Raw genomic sequence first — 18,857 nt, 5'->3', positions numbered from 1 at the left:
AGGTATCCCTGCACATGGCAGGAGGGGTAGGACTAAGTCATGCTTAACGTCCATTCTCCTTAACAGTCTATTAATCTATTTATAATTTCAATTTTGTCAGGAATTGCTTTAAAAATTTTTCAGTTCTGTCTTCCAAACCACTCTCTGTCCATCATCTACAAGCTGACTAACACCAAACACATACAAAAGCACAGGCAATATGCTAGCTAAACATGAACTGAATTTCTTATGGAGCTTTTATGTAGTGTCTGCCACCCAGACAGACTCAAAGAAGAAAAATCCCAAAAGCCAAGCACAATAATCACTTCCCCCTTCTTGATTATTGTTAACTGAATGAGTAGGGATGTGAACAACTGGAGAGGTGGACACAACAGAGTAGGGACCAGGTGGCAGGTACCTGATACTGATGCTAAGAAGAGAGGAACATATGAGGGCACCTCCAGGATCACTGCTCCAAAAACAGCACCTAAACTTGTAGTGTTAGACCTCATCCCATTTCTAGCCCGTACATTCAGGTCATGAAACCCAGGAGAATCACAATATACACATTCATATATATAACTTTCTCCATGAGGCAAAAAGCAAGACTGCTTGCAGAAGAAAAGCTGTTGAGTGTTGATCGCCTTTTCTTCTAAATACAAAATTTGCAATATTAACTGTCTCACAGGATGAGAGCAAATTTCACTCATACAAAAGTCTTAAAATTATCCAGAGACACAAGCTCCCTATTGCGAGCATACATCAAGCTCAGAACAAAGTTTTATTTAAAAATACACTTTATTTACAAGACATTCAAACTTCATTTTGATAAAAATATAGCTGTATGTAAAACCTTAAGTGATTTCTCACTAATGGTTAATAAAACCACAGTGAGATTCAGCAATCATGGAAATTACATTTTACACATTAAATCACATAAGGAACAGAAAAACTGGAGGAAACTTTCAAGCAACACAGCTCCATAAATGTAACAATCTTATACAGGGACATCCTCATATCAAGGTATCACTGTTCAAATAAAGTATTTAACATAGAAAGTGCTTCCATTGTACAGCAGGGTGAATAGCAGATCTTATAGGAATGTTCATAGTTTTTGAATTATCTTTTCCCAAACTTCCCCCCAAGATGTTAATGAATGAGCAATGAACCCTCCTGAGTTCATTACAACTTCCCAGGTTTAGAAATCCACCTTTCTTAAGAAGTTGATTCAGGTAGAGTGTTAATAAAGAGTTTAATTATACATAAACACGTGTTCATATCTCAGGATGACTGCTTAGGTAACACTTCTACACAGACCACAGGACATAAAATAGTCCTCAGAGTAGCTCACATCAAACCATCCATAGAGCTTGGGTAGTTAACTTTTCTTTGGGAAAAATCCAGCTCCTTTCAAAGTTCAGAATAAAAGGGAGTATTCAGGATAGGAAGCATTATAATTAGGAATGGGAGAGGGAAAGAATAGGAAAAAATAATGGTCAAAAACTGGTTTGCAACAGTAACCAGAAAGTGGGTGCATTTTAATAGAATGAAGCACAAAAATTAAACCAGTGCATAAAAAGGTATTTTTAAACTGTGTTTTTGGTAGATCATCATGACCAGGCTATCAAAGCCATCCTGCTTTTATTGAAGAGACAATGAGAAAAAACATGAAGAGGAAAAAAAACACTTGTACTATGAGTCAAGGTAAGTATTATAAAGAAGACAAGGAAAAGGAAGTCAACTGAAAACTGGCAAAACAAAGGCAATACTCCTGAAAATAGTACCAGCTTTCTTTATAATGGAGAGTAAAGGCAACTAGAGGGTTTCAGAAGAAGAAAAAAATTAAAAATCAAATTGGCACTTTTGGCAGGTATGAAAAGGTGACAAAGAATTGATTCCCTTTAAGAAAAGGCACATGACTGATGAAGGCCAGTAAATTGCTTTTGCTTTCAGTGTCATGTTAACTTATTCCAGGTTTCACTTTTACTGCAGGATGATTCGATTTCATCATCATCATCCTACTAGGTCACATGTGTGACTGGCTATGGATTACATCCACATGAGATGGACAACCAGTTGAATGTCACACATAATTTAAGCAGATTTCCTTTGCCACCAGCAGCAATGGAGACAGGGGACAGCCACTGCAAGAGAAACCAAAAACCAAGAGAGATAATCATAAGGCAGTGCTTGAAGAGGACAGAGCAGCACAATCAACCTGCATTTGACAGGGATTCAGCTAAATAAGCCAGAACAGAGCTTTTATGGCAGTGCAATAGACTACAAAACTGAATTTAGAGCAAGTGCCCGTGGATAAGGGCTAACATGGAAATACACTGCATCTCAAAATGAGGGAAGCATGCTTCAACAGAATTAAAAAGAGATATGCCAGGAACTGAAGGGAAATAGGCCAATACAAAACACACACGGATTGGAATGAAGTCTCCCACAGAAGTAGAGAGGGGGCACACAGTACAGGAGAAAAATATTTTGTTACTCAAAGGAAGGCAAAGATGCTGGTCAAAAGCCTTAGCTGAATACCCTGAAAGTCCCAACACAAAAAAAAGTAAGGTTTATCTCATAAATAATATACTTCTGGTGGTTTTGCTTGCTTAAGTAATAAAGCAAAATTTAAATCTGTTTGTTTCTAGGTATAAAGATTTCTATAATCCCTGGTGCTTTCTCATTTATTCACAGGCAGCAGTTACAGCGCATTCAAGCAGACAAGAGAAAATAAAGTTTCAGAATGTTATTTCATTGTATTTTCAGGTTACAACACTTTAAAAAGTTTTTAAAAACACATAGCCACAGTTTTAACACTTGAAGAATAAAAATTGTCCATTTTGACATATGCCCCAACATCACACATACTAGTTTTCTTTATTCCCAGAGTAAATACTGCCATTTCAGCTTTCAACCATTTTTAAAAATATGCATATATATACATATATATATCAAATTACCTGATTTAAGATGCAAATAATTATGCCTAATTATGAAAGGGTGCTTGTTTTAGAGGATATCAGTGAAAAAAGTTCTCCCACAGACTTTGTTGTTATTTTGGGAGATTTCTATTCCAGTTCTCAAAATCACCATAAATATATTTGTTATTTACATCAAAGCATCACCACAAACGAAAATAAAGAGGGGAGGACAAAAAACAACAGAAGAAAGGGCTGTCTCACTTCATGGCACATGCTTTAAAAAGAAAGAATTCTTACAATGTTTCCTGATTTTTACATTAACTCATGCAGTAACTGCCAAGCAAGATCCTGCTGCTGCCAACGGAATCAAAGAGGTTGGAGGATCAAGCTCTCAATTATAGTAACAAATAGGTTAATTTGTATGATACAAACTTACAATGAAATGGTGTATAATATTTTAATTCATCCAAAAATCTGTTTAAAAGGGGGAATTACAATTCTAGAAATGTGTTATTTAGACTGAAATCACCACTTCAGTAAATACTACATTCCAAGTAGTAAAATACCCTGCCGTGTGTTTTAATATTCATTGAATTATTGCAATCATCTTTATTAATAAGGACTTGGCTGCTTTTAAGCCATCTTTACAATGAGGTCCTGGTATTTTCCCAGCCCAGGCTGGAAATCAATTTGCCCTTTCTGTTAAGGTGTCACCGAGGTAAAAACACCACTATTTTACAAAGGTGTCCCTGTGAATAAATGAATAAAATAGCCTGTCCATGCCACAGAGACCATTGAAAGGCTGCTTTTGCCAACAAAATATATTTGGAATCTTCTGGATGCAATCTGTATAGCCAGGGAGACCAAGCACCATACACAGTGTGGATTGAGCAGTGGGTTTCCCCTCCCAGAAACCTGTGGAACACACCTGGCTGAAATCCAGCCCTGGTGACAGGGCACACCACCTTGTTTTCCTTAGAGCACCTTTGCATACCTTCAGAAAGAGCAAGCAGCAAAAAGATAGTGAACTGCTTCACTAAATACACTTGGAGATACACCTTTGGGAAGGGGGAGGAGGACCAGGGCAGAGGGTAGGGTTCGAGGCATTAAGACCTTTAAAACCAGCCAACAAGAAGTGATTGAGACTAAACCAGGAAAAATTTCCTGGTTTAATTTTTTTTTAAAACTCCCTCTAAGCGGTAATACTGCATACAAGACTTTAAAGGTGCTTCCTTAATTAATATAATATTAAATTATGCCTTAATAATAGAATTGCAGAATTTCAACTGTTTGTAATAAACACAGTAGCTTATTTATTCAGCACGAATAATGACAGACTCAGTGTTAAAGACAGCACAATCATCCTGCACAACGATGAAATAGACCATGGCTCTTGGAACTTGTGTTGTCAGGAGAAGGATAAGAAGAATTTTAAAAGACTTAGTTGTACAATCACAACAGTGAAAAAGATAAAAGTTAATTGGATGACTGCCTGCATTTCCATTTGCTACAATCAATACAGACAACGTTAGTAGCTACTTTTTGCTTTCATGACAAGCAGTCTTTTCCTCAGCACGCTCATCTGTGATTAAGTTGAGACTCCAGTATTACTTGTAGAGAAGCAAGACCAGCTTCTGCTCTGTCCCTCAAGATAGGAGTCAAACAAGAAAATAACACAAGTCAAAATTCCTGAGTGCTTCCCCTTAGACACTCTTAATTTAATACACAAACTCTACTGGCCAGAATTGTTACTGTTAAAAATGAACTGTCCATGCAAAAATGGGGTTTAAGGATCAGTAAAGCATCTCTACTGAAGTCCTTTATAAATATACAGTACTTCAGCCCAGTACAATCATTAATTGGCCACAGGGCTTTCACAAAACAGCTCATTCCAGCAGGAAAGCCAGAGGTTCTTTCCCAGTGCTATGGGCCATGAACTGCAAACATCAGTGCAGACAGAGAGCAATACACCCCATCCACTCTAACAGTAGGAATTCAGCCTTAGTTTGACAAGGAACTGGGTAAGGCTGCATCACAAAAATCACATGAATCCAACAGCCTTGATGGAAATCTTAATCCTTATTTCAGGTACAAGGGGGTTTTAGGTGCATTTTGGTTTACAGCTAAAGCACAGAAATCTTTTTGCCACACCAACTTCAGCTACAACCACGGATGCCCCCCTTCCCAGCCAGGATGTGTTTGCTCCATAAGAACATGACACAGAGCAGAGCAAATTGCCTAAAATCTTGTACTACCCAACTGTGATTTGTCATCAGAAACGTCACTATTTTTCGCGTTTTTCACGCTCTCCTCTGCCACTGGGTCCTCCATAGGGATTTCAATGTCACTGTTCCTTGAATCACTGTCTCTGTGCTGTGCAGAAAGAGATCTTTCATTTTTCTCCCTGTAGCCATTCGTTTCAGCCCGGGGGGGCTCCCTCTGGCTGCAGCACAGATGAGAGTCACAGGATTTAGAGATGCAGGGTGAGCTGCACAGTAGATGTAAGGTCTTGTGGTCAGCATACTCAGGCTGGATGGTCACAGAATGGACTCCTGCCTCGTGGAAAATCTTCCGGATTTTGTAAGAAGCATCTTGGTAGTCAGAAGGGGTTTGGCACTTGATATGGAGAGTGGCAATGTTCTTCCCACCTGCGAGCTCCCAGACGTGCACCTCATGGAGGCTGCTAACCCCTGGTACACGAGCTAGTCTGTCAGCTGGAAAACACAAGGGAAAGGTGTTAGGGGCTTTGGTGCACTGGCTAATTGTCAGCTGTCTCACAGGCCACCCTATCCAAAAGCAGCAGTGTCAAAATTATCATTTCAGAAGAGATATACTTGATACAATGAGTACTCCCAGCTACTTTCAGTTTGGCCTCCAGGTGATGAACCCTTCCTTTTGGATTCACCCACCCCTCAGGCTCCCCAATAGCAATTTTCCAGCTGTTCACAGGGGAAATATTACAGCACTACTTCCTCCATCAAGACCTCACATCTCCTGGTTCCCTTAAGCCCCGAGCATGAAGAAATTCCAGAAATACCTAGTGTTACTACACAATTAACCAGTGTGAACAGCACCTAAGAGCTACAACGTTAACCAACATTAATGGAAATTTCTAAGAAGCTTTGGAAGCTTTTCAGAAACAGACAGTGCATGGTTGGAAAAGACTGTAACTGGAAGTTGTTTCTTTCACAAATAACCCACACAAAGCATTAGCAGCTCAAGACCTGGTATGTTTGATGTATTGTTAGAATACCACATTCTCAAAATGCATGCTTTAGCTAATCCAGAGAGATTTGAGTCATGTTGCTAGGACACAGGCATGTGATTATTTCTCACAGTTCTTGAGAATTTAGAGCTATTATGAGTAAATAATCCAAACATGTCATTCCACAAATAACATATGCATTGAAATATACCATTAAAACTTGGAGCATTTCAGCAGCAAATTTTACTTACTCAGTAGTTGCATATTAACACCTTTGGGGACCATCTGCAACAGAATAGTTGAGGTCTCCTTCATGAGAGGGAATGCAGAAGACAAGATGATGAACACCATGACTATTGTCAGGCTTGGATCAATGTAGCACTGCCAATTACATGGAGCATCCCCCAGGGGACGTACATAGAAGATAGTAGCAGTAACTACCACGACCACAGATCCAAGTGCATCTCCCATAACATGCAAAAGAACACCTGAAACAAATGGCACAATTTCCATTAGTGGGGCAGGTTTGGGTTTTTTTGCTTTGTTTAGGGTTTTTTTTCTAGTAGGAGGAGTAATGCTGAGTTTTTCAAGCATGTTCCACTTGACATGAAGAACGCAATATTCCAGTCATTAATATCATAACCAAAGTTTTCAATAACAGCTTTTGGAAAAAAACCAGCAAGGGAATTACTGACTCTGAAGCACTGCTGTTTGAGTGGGATGCATTATTAAGCATGTAGAGTATGCTAGCAGCTGCTGTCCAACTGCAATGCCATGGTAACACAAAATGTGCTTGCTTAATTGCATGAAGATTATTAACAGATCCTGGCATGCTAAATTAAAAATTGATGACTAAATCTGTCCATTCTACCCTGGAAGCTGAGAACTGCAGACCACCCCCAGGAACAGCTACCTTCCCCCACCAGTTTCTGTGCCTGCTGAAATCTGAAAAATTGCCTAAGTGAAATCTAAGCTGGTTCCAAATACCGTCAGACTCCAATTTTTAGATCAAACTTGGTTACCAGTCATATTAAACCTTGTTCCATCAATACTACAAGCCTTCAGACCTGCCAAAAATCAGAATCTGGTTCTAGAGTCAGTCACATGGTTTAGTGCCTAGACTACTCTGAGAGGAATGCCGGGTACCTCTTTTCACATCTTAAAGATGGTTTTGTACAAAAGGTAAAGACATAAAACAGGTAACATATTTAGCTGCTCTTTAAACTACAATGACCAAATCAGTCTTTCTGAGACTTCCATAGAGTTATAATAATCCAAGAAGTGCCTTTTTCTTCTTCTTCTTTTTACTACTTAAACATGTACTTCCTCTTCCCAACACTGCTCAAACATACTCCAGTTTTGTTAGATTCAATGTACAGGCTCAGATTTTATTCCAACCCATGCCCGAGTTCAGAACATCTCTCTCTATATGAGGTGAATTTCTTTGTCAGTTCTTTTTGTTTGGGGGCTTCGAGAGAAGAAAAGGAACCATCTCTCTTTAACAACCCTATCACATACACTTTAAAGTGAGAGGCTGTTAAAGGCTCCTCCACAACTCACTAACAACACAGCAGAGAACTTTGATGATGCTAGATATTGGATTTGCCCTAGAACTCTGCCCATGCTGCTGCTTTGTACACGCACCTTGATCTGGGTGAGAAATGAAAGCCACAGCCTCTGGAGCTCCTCCAAATCACTTGGGTCAGATAAGAAAGTACAAGCTCCTGGTGAGTCCAGCTCTTTCTGCTGGAGTCAGGCATGTTCTGCCCCATTTGGCAGACTACCACGAGGTTTTACTCCTCCTCACAGTGTTGCAGTGTTTCCTTTTCATTTACAAATAGTCCTGATTCAGCACGGGCTATCAGCTGTTGCACTAACAAGAGGGACAGGCAGGATGCAATTGCATTGCCCAGGCAACTAAGAGAGCACAGCTTATAAAGAACAGGAAAATGTTTCAGAAAGCCTCCTTTAGAGTTAAGGAAAAAACCTAACTATGCCAGAATTTTGATGAATTAGTAATTGAAAATACAGAATTTGGGAAAATGTTCATTTTACATTCTCAACATCATTAATATGTACATCCTGGTAATGCATCACAGAATTAGGGCTCAAACAGAAATGTATCCATTTCCGTATCAAATCCCAAAAGCTATGATTATAAGCTGGAACAAAAAATGAATTTTTACTAAATGAAGTCAGTATGGTAAGACCATAGGTAGCAATTTCCAACAACTTGCATTCCAAAGTTTAACTGAATTACTCTGTGTATGCTCAAATAGTAAAAGGAATAAATTTCACACTAAAATAATTAATCCTGCCAGACAGAATCCATGGATTCCTGCTCCTATCAGTTATAAAATCAAGGAAGCCGTTCCTCTGCCAATCCATTTTGTCCAGCCATGTTTTTCAGGAGGGCTCCAGTTCCACAACAAAAGAATTTTTTGCCAAGTGACTATGAAGTAACTTGTTAGCAACCTAATTTAAGTTACCTTGTAACCAACTTAAAAGGAAAAGAATGGATTAAATCACAGTTTTGAAGACATATCTTTATGACTACAGAAGCAAGGAATATTTATAAAGACAATAAAAATAGACTTTGCAAAGGTGGCATACTAAAGTAACACTTAAAATTTTCTTTTTAAAAATCGAAGATGACACGTATCTTAAAATAACTGTCACAAAATCCCTTATCTTTCTGACATTTTTTGAAGGCTTCCAGCATCTTTATACCTAAGCACTGTGGGTTCAGGCAAGCAAGGCCTTCTCCAAAATAATTGGTTCCTTACTCTTCTCTCCTCCATCCCCAAGTGTGACAGTTTGCTTATCCTGCTCCTATAATCTTACCACTATAATGCCAAAATATCCAGTGCCACTAACTTTTAGACATTCAAACAAGTGTTGTGGCTCTAGCACATGATTTGATTTTCCAAAGCATTTTCCCTTACGGACACATTTGTGTAGCCCTGCAAACACTTTTGAAAGACACACACACAAAAAAATCAAACCCCTGCAAACCCAATGCCTGACTGCCACATTGACCTCTCAAACTCAACACATGCAAAGCAAACTCACACAACTTTGGGGGAAATATCAGCTGCTGTTTGATGATCATAGGAAACCTGAAAGTACTGTTCTGATTGAGGTTTCTGACAGTCCTTTCCTTGGGGACAAACTCAGTATTTCATATCCTCAAAGACCTTTGCTTTGGCTCTGCTCAGAGTAGGTACATAAACATGCACGCATAGAAACACCTACACAGACAGAGAGAGACACATGGGTAATTTATTCCTGGGAGTAGGAATATGTTTCACTCCACAGATTCCCAGAGACCTGCCAAAGTACAAAACAGAAAGGGGCTGATCCTGTCACACACTCTCACAGGGATGGGTTCACACCTGCAAAAACACCATGCTGAAGCACTAGTTTTAGAACCCTTTTCCTTATGCTGATAACAAAACATTGTCAACTTCAGGATTTAGAAGGGTTTGGTTTCTAACCAAAAGCATTTTAGGGTTGAAAACTGCTCAACTACTACATCAGTGACACTCAAAGATGCACCTGCATTACCTTCCTGTAAAGCCTTAATGACATGAGTTTAGTGCAACAGAGTTTGTGTCCTTTCCAAACATCCAGCTGCACTCTTCTAAGAATGAAAATCAAAACTAGAGCATACTCAAAGTGAAATCAGCAAGACACTACTTTGTTACTGCATATGCTATTCCATACAATCAAAATCTTTCTGCTAGAGATAACTGGATCCAATAACAGAAGAGTCCTGGACTTCTCCTCCCTCTCTTACTGATATTGTGGGTGTGTATGTAAATGTAAAATGGAAATCATAAAGTGTTTGAAGTTAATTTAACATTAGCAGTATACTCCTAAGCCATACCTCTGATGTTCAAGGCTTCAGACTTTTTCTCTTTTTTCTTCTCACACCCCCCTTCAGGGATCTTTTGGTCATTTGGTGAATCACCTGCATTCAAAGAAGAAACGCTGTGTTGTGTATGAGTTCTACAAACAGAAAAAACATCAACCTTCTCAAAACCAACTTATTTCAAAGATGACAAGAAGAAAAACAAAAACAAGGCAAAACACTTCCCATGCAGCTCACTGGGCAAAGCCTCCTTCCCCCATCCCGGGGGGACACCCAGCAGCCCAGGGTAAAGTACAAGGTGAAAGAGGCGGCGGGTGCCTGAGTGAGCTCAGTGAAACTCCCCCCGGGCCCACGGGTGGCCTTGGGGCTCTGAAAGGGCCCGGAGGATTGGGCCAACAGCTCGGCGGGTCCCGAGGGAAAACGAGAGGGGGAGAGAGGGAATGCGGAAAGGCGCGGGAGGGTGAGAAGGATGCTGAAAGGAGAGAGGGGTGGGGAGGGATGCGGGACACGAAGGGAAGGCGAAGCGCAGCCGAAAGGCACCTGCTTCATCCTCCTCGCCGTTCGGGATGCCGCCGGGCACGTCCCGCGGAGCGGCGGCCGCGGGAGGAGAGGGGCAGGACCGTCGCCCGCGGCAGCAGGCGCCCCAGTCCTGGAAGACGAGGAGCCCCACGATGTTGACGGCGAGGCCGAGGGTGCCGACGATGAGCACCAGCTGGGCGTCGTCGATGGGCCCGGGCCGGGCGAGGCGGAGGACGGAGTCCACGAGGATGGTGAAGCAGAGGGCGGTGAGGAAGACGGCGTTGCTGAGCGCTCCCACCGCCTCGGCGCGGCTGTAGCCGTAGGTGGCGCGGGGACCGCGGCGGCTGCGGCGGGCGATGCGCCCGGTGGAGAGCCCCACGCATAGGGAGATGAGGTCCGAGAGCATGTTAAAGGAGTCGGACACCAGCGCGATGGAGTTGCCCAGGTAGCCGGACACCAGCTCGGCCACGAAGAAGCCGACGGTGAGCACCAGCATGAAGATGAGGCGGCACGTCTTGCCCGAGTACCGCCCCATGGCGGCCGTGCGCTGCCGGCCGGTAACGCTCCGCACCAGCACCGCGCCTGCCCGCCCTCCTTCCCTCCGCAATAAGTGCGGCTGGCCCGGCCCGGCCCGGCCCGGCGGCACCGCCCCGCCCGGGGACACCGCCCCGCCCCGCCCCGGGAGGACACGGTGGGCGACGCGAATTCAACCAAACCGGGAGCAAGAGGAGGTTGATGTGCGCGGGGAGGCGCGGGGCCGGGGAAAGGGCCCCTCTCGGGCGGGTAGAGCCACCCAAGGCTGTCCTGCCTGCGCTCCTGCCGCCCCGAGACCGTGAAGTTCCAGCGACGGATCCAATAATTAGGGACCTTTGATGCTTCATCGGCGACGAAAGTGCCAAACCAAAGGACAGAGTGCCATCTACTGAGCCAGCTCATTTCCAGCCTTTAATAAGGTGTGTCAAAAAGCCAAACGAATCCTGGGCTGCATCCAAAGCAGCGTGGCCAGAAGGTTGAAGGTGATTCTCCTCTACTCCGCTTTGTGAGACCCCAGCATAAAAAGGACATGGAGCTGTTGGAGCAAGTCCAGAGGAGGCCACACATTTGCTAAGAGGACTGGGGCACCTCACCTGTGAAGACAGGCTGAGAATGTTGGGGCTGTTCATTGTGGAGAAGATTGTGAGGAGACTTCACAGCAACATTCCAGTATCTGAAGGGGGGCTACAGGAAAGCCAGAGAGGATTTCTTCATCAGGAATGGTAGTTATAGAGTAAGGACTAATGGTTACAAACTGAAAGAGCAAATTTGGGGTGGTAAGATACCAGCACAGGTTGCCCAGTGAGGTTGTGGATGGCCCATCCCTGTCAGTGTTCAGGGCCAGGCTGGATGCGGCTCTGGGCAACCTGGACTAGTGAGAGGTGCCTCTGCCCATGGCAGGGGGTTGGAACTTGATCTTTAAGGTCCATTCCAACCCTTAACACTCTATGATTCTATGAAAACAGTACCTTAGTGTTCACAAATCTATCACTACCCTACAAGAAAAATAATTGCATGCACTTTTTAACCTGCAGCATAGTCTACAAGAACCATGACACGACAGTAAACCTCTAGCTTTCACTTGTAGACGTTTTGTTGCTGTTGTTCTTATGACAGCTCTGCTTGCAAAAGGAAAGAGACAGAGCTGGACTACTAACACGTCATTTCAATTGATGGGAGCAACTAAAGGAGGTGCTGTGAAATCAAGTCATCCTCAGCTATGGGGTTCTCAGTATCAGAAATGGGCCCAAAAATAATAAATAAAATATGTAAGACCTAGAGAAAATGATGTCCTTAAAATGCTATCCTGTGAGAGTTTGGAGCATTTCAAAGATGCCGGCTGAAATGCTCCAAACCAGTGCTGAGGTACCACTTCAGCAGCTACAATTCACACTGAAGTGCCACGTTACACATTTCACCACAGCTGACAAAGCACCCATTGTCAGATTTTAAACCAGCGAGGCCAGAGAACACTATCTTGTCCCAACTACCTAAAGCAGTGTTCTCTACAATCAAATTCCTTAAGGACCTCAGGAATTTCCTCTTTGTTCTAACTCTGAAGCAATTGCATTGTTACTGCTGTTGATTGAGCTAAGCCCTTGCTTGAATACATCTTTTAAGAGGCCTCTCCATTTCACCTAATTCTGTGCACAGAATCCAAGATGTGTATTGACCTTTGCAGTGGACTTGAACAGCCTTTCAGGGGATGGTCTTCCCTGCAAGGAATCCACACAAAACTCCCAACTGAGCAGAGATTCATACATTCGATGTTCTGCAATATGCAAATTTACAAATGCATACAAATAAAGATAAGCACAATTGTGGGAGAGGATAGAATAATTTACATCAACACACATTTCAACGAGAAATTGCAACTACTGGCATAGGATAAGAGATGCTTAATGGTAGTGCCAAATCAAAAACACATAGGTAGAACAATAAGAAGAAAAATATGAGTTACAGGAAGGTAAACAGTCATATAAATTTTTAAAATGTATAAATTTTTAAAATGACAGAATATATCTTCTTTACTATAATTAATGATAGAAAACTCTGCCTCTGACACTTGCAATAAAAAGAAAGACAGCACTCTGAAGCCCAGCTAATTACACCTTCATAGAACTGAAAGGAATTTCAAGCGGTTTTTATTCTAGGAAGACACAATACAGTAGCTGAAACATCATTAATCCTCCTGTGAAAAATATACATCAATCCTCTTTGAAAAAAAATAAAAGGAAGTTTCATAGCCCTGAACTCACTTCAAAACATAAAAATACCACGGTTATTTTGAAGAAATAGTGTTAAAAATATTATTTTCAGCAAATAAGGCTGTGACTAAGTCCTCTAACATGTAGGTGTCAGAAACTGTATGTGTTCAAAGCCTCAGTTCTGACACTGGATCTGCTGATCCACTGATTATTCCTTTTGTCAAGCTCTGACGTCTCCACCTGCTTGGCACAATACAGCCACACACTGACACAGGAGCAGCACAGGATCTGCTGGGTCAGACCACAGATCCATGTCTGGACAGTTTCCAGTTCCCATCTACACCTTTGGGAGATGAGGGAACCAAACCTGCACAGCCTTCAAAGCGCAGGGCAGATGCAGAGGAACAAGAGATACACTGATACAGAGGAACTGCAAAAGTCCTGATTGTCTCTACTCCTTTGCCTGTGTGGTCTCACATTTAATTCATTTTTCTGTTCCAAACGTTTAACACACATTTTTATGGAACTGATCACTCACTCCTCTTTTCTGTTTCTCATCTTCTGTCACAGTTCCAGCCCAACTGGCAACTCTGCCCCACAGCAACTTGCTCTCCCCCACCCCCAGGGGGATGGGGAGGAGAATCAGAAAAAAAAAAATTTAAAACTTTATGAGTTGCGATAAGAACAGTTTAATAATTGAAGCAAAGTAAAAACAAACCCACAAAACCAAAACCAAACCAAAACAAAAATGAACCAAAGAAACAAGTGATGCACAAACAAACAGTTGCACACCACCCTCTGACTGATGTCCAGCTCATTCTCCAGCAGCAATCAGAGACTCCTGGCCAACTCCTCTCAGCTTGTGTTCTGAGAATGACTCTGTGGTATGGAATATCCCTTTGTTCAGTTCAGGTCCTGCCTATCCTGGCTGTGCTCCCTCTCAGCTCCTTGTGCAGGTCCCCACTTGCAGAGCATGGAAAACCAAAAAATCTTTGACTTGGAGTAAGCACTACTCAGCAGCTCCTAAAACATCAGTGAGCTATCAATATTTTTCTCATGTTGAATCCAAAATACAGTGCTACCAGTTTCTACAAAGAAAATGAACTATCCCAGCTAAAACCAGGACATCTGCTGATCAGCTCTTCATCCATGCAAGGGCCTGGACCTTTGCCTTTGCACTATGGATGCTTAGAAGCTTCCTCAAAATCCAAGGTTTTGCTCTTCTCATTATGCATCCCTATCCCTCTTCATCCAGGTGTCACAATCATTTCAAGACAAAGGACACCTAAAACTGCCAGGTGAGTAAAGTTACCTTGATCATCCTCAGTCAATAAGCTGTTGCTTTCAATGACAAGAATAATTTATTCAGGTAAATCTTCAGAATAAAGTGTGTGTTATCCCTGCAGCTCTTTTACTCTTTCATCTTCTTCCACACAGTCCAAGAGAAAGCCATGATCCTGAACATAGGAGTCACCGACCCCATTACCAATGTTTTTACTCAGGATCTTCCCCCTTTCTGGCACTTCCATTCTGCCTGCACCAATCCAATCCACCTGCAGTACCAGAACACTTGGTGTCAAATCCCCTCAGAAGGGAATCGTGTGTATGATTGCTCTGCAGTGTGCTTGTGTGTTTTACACTCATTCAGCAGTAGAATGTTATGATTCCACTTATTCATCCAGTCCTGAGATGGCTTGAATAAGCTACATATTATTAAACAAAAAAGCAGCCTAAATATCCCAGGCTCTTCGTTTCTGACTATGCTGATTTGGAACAAGTCCTTAGGAGGTACAGAAAAGCTTGTCCAGCACCTCAGTTTTCTGATTCATTTGCCAACTTTAGTTTCAGCTACAATGCTGCTAGAAAACCTGCAGTTTCCTCATCCTAATCAGGAACAGAAATTAGAAAAATTCTTCAGAATTCCTAAAATTATTACAAACAAGTAAACTTCCCTTCTGAACACCAAAGATGCAAAGCACCCCTGTAAGCTTCAAGATCTCTGTGTACCAGGCTTTCCAAGTACTTAAAATACCAATTTTTAACACTGAGCCATTGGCAGTGGCTGTCCCCACCTGTGACCATAAGGAAGGTTTAGGTAACAATATAGCAGGGCAAGTGCATATTATACCTCCCCTAAATACTTTTCTTCTTCAAGTATTTTCAGCCCAGGTGAGTTTCTGAGCTAGATATCTCTATCTAGTAGCCCTCAATGGATTTTTCTTTTATGTCCTAGTCCAGCCTCTCACTCAGCAATGCAGACCTCATCATTAATTGGAAACAAGCTCCACACATCACCTCTCAGTGTGAAGAACCATAGGATAGTTTAGTTTGGAACCTCCCTGCCACAGGTAGAGACACGGGCAGGTTGCTCAAAGCCCCATCCAACCTGACCAGGAGCACTTCCAAGGATGGGGCATCCACAGTTTGTCTGGGCAATGTACTCCAGTGCTTCACCATCCTCAGAGTAAAGAATTTCTTCCTAATATCTAATCTAAACCTGCCCTCTGCCAGTTTGAAGCCATTCCCTCTTGTCCTGTCACTACCTGCCCTTGTAAAAAGTCCCTCTCCTGCTCTCTTGTGGGCTCCTTTAGATAATGAAAAGTGCCTTAAGGTCTCCCCAGAGCCTTCCCTTCTCCAGGCTGAACAGCCTGAACTCTCTCAGCTTATTGCCTTTTTCTTCTTGTTTTGAATCTGAATCCTGCTAGTTTCACTAAAAATGTTCTTGTTTCAGAAGACGGGATAAACATTCAACAGCTACTGACCCCTCCATGCCACTCTTGGTTTGCAGATTTGTGCCACATCCTCCTTAAGTTACTAATTTTCAAGGTGGCAGGTAAAAATCTACTTAATTCCTCCCAGAGGAGCCATCACTAGCCTTTGATAATAGAGTATCTCTGTAATTATGAAATATGAAAACAATAACAGCAGCAATCATGGTAATATTCTCTACTGCTGAATGAAAATAAGGTCACTCACAGTCTTGTGATTCTGTAGAATTTGGATAGCGAGAAGAATCATGAAAACAAGGAACTATTAGCAATACCGTTAAGAGAGATCTCTTTTCATCCTGCTTATCAAAGTCCTGGCAGACTTTATTTTTTAACCCATCATAAAAATTATTTACGAAAGACATTTCAGGAATTACCTGGAAGGAACTAGAGAAGGAAAGGAAGCCAACACTCACATGCTGCTGTACGTCATGAAGGAGTTGTGCCTCTTTAAGGCTGTGGGCTGGAAAAGATTACATTTGTACTAAAAAGCTGAGGCTGGGCACATGACATTTAAAAGCAGCATCCCTAGGCTGAAATGCAACAGGTGGCAGAGTGCCTTTGAGCTTCATTCCAAGAAGACCTGGTGACAGCCTTCGCTGTGGAGCTTGTGAAGCTTGTTTCTCTAAGTTAGGAATCATGGACCAAATTCATAACAAATCTAAACGGGAACCACGTGGTTGCCTTCTGCCATGGACAAATTCAACCCCAAAATGAAGAACAAAATGAACACTGGCCATGAGACCTAGTTGTGGAAGGTAGTTTGTTCCTTATTCCTTGCTCATTTTATTTGTGTCTCCCTCTCACGCTTGGAAGAAGAAGATGGGGAAACTGAAAGGTGGAATGGCTGGGAAGTTGTTAGGTCTGCTTCAATTCGGGAAGCAGAAGCCTAGACTAACAAGGCTTCAATAGTCTGGGGGAAAGCTTTATCAGTGTCCTTGGCAGAGTACAGAGGTGAACGTTCCTGGCTCTTTAATCATAGCTGTGACTGTCCTGAAACTGTCTTGGGGAGAAATTCTGTACTGGAGCTTGGCCTGAGAACATATTTTTCATGCTCTCCTAAATTGCACTTGAATATACTGGTGGGTCAATCTGAAATTATGAGCTTGTGGGATTATTTAATTCCTAGGCTGGAATGTCTACTTTTTGTTATATTTTTTCCTATTTTAAGATGGTTGTTCAGTTTTTAGTTACAAATCAGCATTCTCTGCACTTAATACCCAGCATAAAGAAACTTTTTGCCTACTTTAGGACATATCCAGTCAGTCTCTGCACTATACCTGGATAAAGCTTCCTGAAATATTTCAAATATTTCACTTTTTTAAAAAGTGTAGTTCTGTTATGTTTCTCTTATAAGTGTACGTGTGTGTATATTTATACATATAGACATATTTATGCACATACATATATATATTTATACATATGAGCTTTTCCAGGTAGCACAGCACATTGCAAAGAACATGACAATGAGAAAGCCACTCACTGATTTCATCACTGTAAATTGCATTGAGTCCTACTGCAAAAGCTTCATTTCCTATATCAGCACCATTTCTAGACTGAAGCTGATACCAGACTTACACCTGTGTCTTACGCCTGTCTGCGGAACATCCAAATAAAGCAATTGCAGTTAACGTAGAAAACATGTCAACCTTTAAAAACCCCATTGTATTGAAACTGTTAATGACTTTGAACTCCTAGAGTCCTTTGATTTCCTCACCCCAGATACTGTGATGTAACTCAGTCTGTCCATGCCCTTAATAAGAAATTGGCTCAAGGTTAAGAGCGAGTGCAGGCACTCAAAGTTCAGCAGCAGTAGCACTGTTGGAATCTAGGTTCAGAGAGTTTTATCTCACCTTTATGCTGTTGCATAAACCATCCGGGGATACTTTGCTTGCTTTACTCAAGACTTCACTTTGTCATTCTGCACTTTCCATTTTGGACACAACGTAACCCTAAAACATCTGCTTTTACTTGCTTTGATGCACATTTTTCTCACTGACAACTAATCCTCAGATTATCTTCTGAAGTTTCTTTGAAGAGAACTCAAAATTCTGAAGAAAATTTAGTGAAGGACATTGCTAAATAAACTTTCACAGTCTTTTCCCTTTTCTTTTTAAAAACTTTTTATTAGAGCTCCACCGAATATAAATGAACACAAATCTGGTTACCTTTGCAGTGGCTGCTCAGAAAATTTTGGTAAGGACTATTTGCCACACTATCAAACTAAAGAAAATCTTCAGATAAATATGTGTTCAGCCTTAGGCATTTGATAAACACTTAAAAATACTTTGAGAGTGTCCTTTGGCCTTTTTATTCCATTTGAGAGGATTACATCCAGCAAAGCAAAAAAATATAAATATTTGTTGCAGTAGGCTCTGTTTACCTGCGTGCCAACACAGTAACAACTCTGGGATTTATGGAAATAAATGCATAAAGCATACATTTCTTCGTTTATACATTTATGCATAATCTTTAGGAGTTGGACATCACAGTGCACTACAGAAGCAACATAAATCCTGAGGATGAGGATGCACTGTGTGACAGAACTCTCTTTTGTCAAACTCTGGTGCTGTGCATTCTACAATCATCTGTATGAATGCAGCTGATGAATTGACATGAAGGGTTTACTGAAGGGTTGGTGCTTTCAGGGAAAAGTAAAATCAACCTGTTGAAAATACACTCAAAAGAGAAGAAGCACAGAATAATGCTGATCTTGAGGAAAGGATTTTAGGCTTTTCAGGTACGAAAAGCAAAGTAAGCTAGAGGTTTGCTGTTACAGATCTTACACTCAGAATTCCTTCTAATTCCTGAAAAAGGTCTCTGAGTCATCATCACCTGGCAAAATCT

General features: G+C 41.7%; 1 protein-coding gene across 1 annotated transcript; it reads right to left on the bottom strand.

Moving 5' to 3' along the window:
* Window positions 1-758: 758 nt before the first annotated feature.
* On the bottom strand, window positions 759-11,110 carry LOC106853593 (calcium/manganese antiporter SLC30A10). The gene is made up of 4 exons (XM_014876932.2): window positions 10,523-11,110; window positions 9,998-10,081; window positions 6,360-6,596; window positions 759-5,617 (listed from the first exon to the last, which is right to left on the bottom strand). Exons 1-4 carry the CDS (start codon window positions 11,034-11,036, stop codon window positions 5,142-5,144), a joined length of 1,311 nt encoding a protein of 436 aa, XP_014732418.2. The 5' UTR covers window positions 11,037-11,110; the 3' UTR covers window positions 759-5,141.
* Window positions 11,111-18,857: the final 7,747 nt, after the last annotated feature.

Source organism: Sturnus vulgaris, chromosome 3, assembly GCF_052056855.1.
Source record: "Sturnus vulgaris isolate bStuVul1 chromosome 3, bStuVul1.hap1, whole genome shotgun sequence".
NCBI classification, from domain to species: domain Eukaryota; kingdom Metazoa; phylum Chordata; class Aves; order Passeriformes; family Sturnidae; genus Sturnus; species Sturnus vulgaris.
This window is presented reverse-complemented; position numbering and strand designations above follow the sequence as displayed.